Source organism: Solanum dulcamara, chromosome 4 (assembly GCF_947179165.1).
Source record: "Solanum dulcamara chromosome 4, daSolDulc1.2, whole genome shotgun sequence".
Taxonomy (NCBI): Eukaryota; Viridiplantae; Streptophyta; class Magnoliopsida; order Solanales; family Solanaceae; genus Solanum; species Solanum dulcamara.
The window spans coordinates 32,667,761-32,673,227 of NC_077240.1; the positions used below are offsets into that span (position 1 = coordinate 32,667,761).

Sequence of the window (5,467 nt, forward strand, 5' to 3'; positions counted from 1 at the left end):
ACTTTTTTAATTTTCACAATGACAAAAACAATAGTTAAATCCCCTTGCATTAGCAATAAGCAGCAAATAGTGCCAGAAAGAGAAAAAAGCTATTGGAGAAATTAAAAAGAGAATAAATTGGAAATTTAATTTGAAAAATGAAGATATATATATATATATATATTTAAAAGGATTGATTAAGGATATAGTTATCTTTTCAGCGTTTTTTTTACCTATTAGGGCCTTCAAATTTTATCTCTAACGCGTGTTACTTGGGTGTCTTTCACGCATTTTGACTGGTAGAATTCGAGTATTTTTTTGTTGAAGTGTTGGATAGGTAAAATGCCTACTTGTGCATTGTCAAAGTTAAAGTCAAATATAATTTAAAGCCAAGTTAAGGATCCAATTTATGTATTATGCCTTTTATATATATAAAATGTTCAACTATATGTACAGGTTAGATCAAGATTAGAGCTATAGTTGGACGCGTACAAACAGCCCATATACTTCCAAGTATTATAGAAATAAGGTTGATCTTTGTTCCTTTCTAATAGTTAAGGTTAATCTAGATGAGCTAGTCACTTGAGTCTCTCTAACTGTCCTAAACTTGGTAATTTGCACACTCTTTCTCTAATGAGATATTATTAATCTCTGTACAGAGGTAATTTGGAATTCTATTTAACACTACATCTCTACTCTGATATCTTAACTTAATTATGTAATCCTATTGTGATTCTGTTTTTGGTAAGTTCTTTCCTTTTACTTTTTGGTAAATAATAGCTAAACACTTTAAGTTCTTTCCTTTTAGGTAAGTAACAACTTCATTGCTTCCTCTATCTATAAAAGATCTAAAAGTAAAAACAATTTTCACAAGAGAAGAAGAAAGAAAAAACTTGTGAGAGCTTTTCCATCATGGAGGAAATACAAGACACTAATACCACAACTCTGAAGGTTCTAATGGTTCCATGGCTAGCTCATGGCCATGTGATCCCTTATTTAGAACTAGCCAAGAAACTCTCCAAAACCAATCTTTTCTTCATATACTTCTGTTCAACACCTATCATTCTCAATTCCATCAATCAAGAAAATCTACCAAAAAACATCCAACTAATAGAATTCCCTTTACCTCCATCACCACAACTTCCTAGCCACCAACACACCACCAATGGCCTACCAAAAAATCTCCTTTCAACCTTAATCCAAACTTTTGGAGAAGCTGGCTCAACTTTTGCCAAGATTCTTGATTTGCTCTGTCCTGATTTGCTTATTTTTGATGGTTTTCAACCATGGGCACCAGAGCTTGCTTCTTCAAGAAAAATTCCTGCCATTGATTTCTTTATTGTTGGTTCTGCTTCCATATCTTTCTTCTATCACCATTATCTGTATGCTGGCACAAGAAACTTTCCATTCTCAGGAATTTTCCTTAAGGATTATGAGGCAAAGCAGCTCCAACTCGCTGCGGAAATGAACATTTCCATAGGACCAAATGTTGCTTTCAGTGGGCTGGAAAAATCCCATGACATCATTTTGATCAACACTTGTAATGAAATAGAGGGTAAGTATGTTGATTATCTCTCGACTCTAAGCAATAAAAAAGTCGTACCTGTAGGTCCACTTATTCGTGAAATGGAAACAACTGCAGAGAATGAGGAAAACTCCAAGATTATCCAATGGCTAGACAAGAAGGATGAGTCCTCTTGTGTTTATGTTTCATTTGGAAGCGAATATTTCTTGTCCAAAGAGGAAATTGAAGATATAGCTCATAGTTTAGAGCTAAGTGAATTGAACTTCATTTGGGTACTTAGGTTTCCGTTAGGTGAAGAAATTAACATTGAAAATGCTTTACCAAAAGGCTTTCTAGATAGAGTTGAAGGAAAAGGTGTCATTGTAGAAAAATGGGCACCTCAAGCAAGAATTCTTGAGCATCCAAGTGTTGGGGGATTCTTATGCCATTGTGGATGGAATTCTATACTAGAAAGTTTACATTTTGGAGTTCCTCTTATAACCATGCCTATGCATTTTGATCAACATGCTCATTCAAGAATGGCGGTCGAGCTGGAGACAGCTATGGAGGTTGTGAGAGATGATCAAAATGGGAAACTGAATAAAGAAGAGACAGCAAAAGTGATAAGAAATGTGGTGATGGAGAAGAATGGTGGTGAAAATGTGAAGGCAAAGGTGAAAGAATTGAGGAAAAAGATAAGAGAGAAAGGAGAAGAAGAGTTTCATCAAGTTGTTAACAAGTTGTTGCACCTTTCTACCAAGAATAAGCAGTGAGCACTTAGATGAAATAAAAGAAGCAGCAAAATGGAGTGATTTTCTTTTCTTTTCTTTTCTTTTATCGCGTGAAATAATTGAAATGTACTTTTCTTTTTGTTCTGAAATAAAACCTGTGGTGTTTATCTACTTTCGAATAGATGGAAATGAAAAAATGTTTCTGTTGACATTGAAGATTGCATTTGATTTCTTACCTCTTTTACATTGTACGCTGTCGTTGTCTTCATCCCAAATTCTTCATGATAGATTTCATTTTCCTCCTTTAAAGAAGTAGGTAGCTTTTAGTTAGGTGACTCACAGATTCTGGTCTACCCAGTTCTAGTTCACTGTTCAATACTGGTTAAACGAGCAACAACGAAATTTATAGTGAAAGACTAGAACATTTTTTTTAAAAAGTTTTTCATGGTTGGAAGTGGAAGGACTTTATCACTCGAGCAACCTTCACTCGTCTAATGAATTGTACATTCAGTACAAAAAAAGAAGTGAAGAACCAGAAAATTAATGCTTTAAAAACTTCTATAGAACTTAAAGATCAAAGTTAACGAAGTCCACAAACAGAATTCACTTCAATGACACCTCTTAACGACTGCCTGCTAGATGATATATATTAGGCTATCCATAGGAAAAAGAAAACCATACAATAAGTATGACTGTCTAACTTCAAAGGACAAAAGAAATTAAAGGAAGAATGGTGGAGAAAATATTGCTTCCTCCTTACTGTCATACAAGTAATGGCTTACCTCTACATCTCATGTCTACCCATTTAGAGGTTCTTAGAAATGGCTAGCCCTGCCTTCTCCGACATTCTTGAGTTTCATAAACCACAACTTATCATATATGATATCAATTTTGCATGGTCTATGAAAATGGCAATGTCCCGTAACATTCTTTCAGTTTATTTCCAAATTATGGGGGCTACAGCTAATACGTTTTTCCTTTGTATGTTCAAGTATATAGGGGTTCAATTCCATTCTGCATCCATTTTTCATAAGGACTATGAGATAAGCAAGCTTCGTCGTGTTGAGTCCTCACCACCATGGTAGACAAAAAGATAGTCACTTTGGTTGCATAGGCAATCTACTGAGATCATATTGATAAAAGATTTATTGAGAAATTGAGATCATATTAACTGGAAAGAAGATAATACTGTTGGTCCGCTTGTTAGAGACCAATAGTGCTGATGGTGAAACGAGAAGGATCCCGCTTCAACTGTGTTCGTGTCCTTTGGAAGTGAATCTTTTTTGGATACGGAAGACATGATAGAGATCGTCCATATAAAATTCATATGGGTAATCAGGTTTCCAGTTGGTGATAACACAAGTATTGACAGGGTTAAAGGAAGAGGATTAGTTGTAGAAGGATGGGCATCTCATGCTAGGATTCTTGCTCATTCTAGTATTAGTGGTTTTGTCAGCCATTGTGGATGGAGTTCTGTAATGGAAAGGATAAATTTCGGAGTCCCTATTATTGCCATACCGCTACAGTTTGATCAATATATAATTGCTAGGCTGGTGGAGTTAGTTGATGTTGGCGTATAGGTTATAAAGGCAGATGAGGAGATTGATTGGGTGATGGAAGAACTGGCGAAACTCTGTGAGAAGCTAAATTGCTCGGACTCTCCAAAAATGTTGCTCATCCGTGTCGGATCATAAACAGCAGGAACAAAACCAGGGTCCTCCTCGCAAAGACACTAGAAGTAATCTTGATCTACTTGAAATGAAATGATATTCGGAGAAATGAGGATAATACCATCAATTGAAAAACATAATGTACGATATCAAACTACATAGTCCAAAGCTTAAAAAAGATAAAATATGTTCCTTCTGTAACATGTGTTTTTTTTAATACAATCTAATACATCTGTTGAACTATTTGTATGCATTTTCTTAAAATAATGACTTGTACATAATCAGCAATGTGACAAAAAAGATATCGAAAAACTTGATGATATTAAATCATCCATCAACCAATGCCTATAAATAAGAATACCATTTCTAAAAAAGAAGCAATTCTCTCCTAATATTCTCTACGGTATCACCTTCATTGTTTCCTATCATTACTGTGATTGTCAATGTCATTAGCTGATGGTCACTTACAGAGATATTAGCAGCCAAAACCTCAGCCTGATGCTTGTCAAGAACGGAGAAGATGTTGGTCATCAGTCCTTGTGTGAGCTGAAATTGGATCCCCAAAAATGCTAATCCTTTCGAAACAGTGACATTAACAGAGGAAACCCTGTTTCTGCATTGAGTCAGAGCTGGATTGTACACCAACAATGACTTCTTCAGATTCTTCAACCTCGATATTTCTTCCTCAAGACGTTTAATGTAATCTGTAGATTCTGCCACAATCTTCTCCCTCGTCGCCTGAAATTTTCAAAAAACAATGAAAGAAACAGTGGCTTAGTTATTACTTAACAATACATCAAATCAGTTATGTTCGCCTATATGAATCCTCTACGAAATTACAATAGATAGATGAAGTTGAAAGGAGAAGGACCTTATGGATGTGGGAGATAGTAGGGACCAAGGATTGAAGCAGAGAATACATCTCAGCCATTTTCCCTCTTCTGTTACGTTCCTTATGTATTCCATCATTAGCAATAGGAACTTCTTTTCTCTGCTTCTTATTCCCATAGGATAAGCTTGAACCAATCTCATTCATGGCGGAAAAATCCGTCAATGGAGGCATGAAAGCATCTTTATATCCTCCCATAACACCCATAAATAATCTCTCAATTTCTTCCTCTTCTGAGTCTTCCTTCGTCATCATCTCTTGCCACATTTCCACGCTCTTTTTCATCAGTGAGCTAGCTACTACTATTACTGTATCAATGGAGTGTGTGTGTGTGTATATATATAGGCCTCCCCCCCCACTCCCAACAAGTTGGTTACAAGAAATTTGCAGTTTTGCACCAAAGAATGATAATATTTTGATTCTGTTGCAGTTAGAAATTTTATTCTGTGTATCTGCTTCTCAGGATTTGCGTGGTATTGATAATTTGATTTAATCTCAGCCGTCCATTATTTGATCAACGGTGATGATTGTCCTAAGAATTTTCGGGATTTGATGGTTTATTTACAGTGGAAAATTGCTGCTCAAACAAACATCCAAGTGGGTGTAGGGGGGGACTGGGTAAAGGGGTACTTGGGCTGTAAGAAAAGTGAAACTTTATACTCTCTCCACTCCAACCAATAAGAATGGAGAAAGG

General features: G+C 35.9%; 2 protein-coding genes across 2 annotated transcripts; one reads left to right on the forward strand and one right to left on the reverse strand.

The window, feature by feature from the left end:
* Window positions 1-711: 711 nt before the first annotated feature.
* Window positions 712-2,423, forward strand: LOC129884953 (UDP-glucosyltransferase 29-like). Its single transcript, XM_055959211.1, has one exon. It carries the CDS (start codon window positions 892-894, stop codon window positions 2,254-2,256), a length of 1,365 nt encoding a protein of 454 aa, XP_055815186.1. The 5' UTR covers window positions 712-891; the 3' UTR covers window positions 2,257-2,423.
* A 1,670-nt stretch (window positions 2,424-4,093) lies between these two features.
* LOC129884954 (uncharacterized) lies at window positions 4,094-5,109 on the reverse strand. Its single transcript, XM_055959212.1, has 2 exons — window positions 4,756-5,109; window positions 4,094-4,622 (listed from the first exon to the last, which is right to left on the reverse strand). Exons 1-2 carry the CDS (start codon window positions 5,056-5,058, stop codon window positions 4,251-4,253), a joined length of 675 nt encoding a protein of 224 aa, XP_055815187.1. The 5' UTR covers window positions 5,059-5,109; the 3' UTR covers window positions 4,094-4,250.
* Between the last annotated feature and the right edge of the window lie 358 nt (window positions 5,110-5,467).

Excerpts from the sequence above, each read along its gene's own strand:
- LOC129884953 (XM_055959211.1), top strand. The coding sequence starts at position 892 with ATGGAGGAAATACAAGACACTAATACCACAACTCTGAAGGTTCTAATG.
- LOC129884954 (XM_055959212.1), bottom strand. The coding sequence starts at position 5,058 with ATGAAAAAGAGCGTGGAAATGTGGCAAGAGATGATGACGAAGGAAGAC. Across the intron at positions 4,623-4,755 it reads CTATCTCCCACATCCATAAG|GCGACGAGGGAGAAGATTGT; the intron begins GTCCTTCTCCTT and ends TGAAAATTTCAG.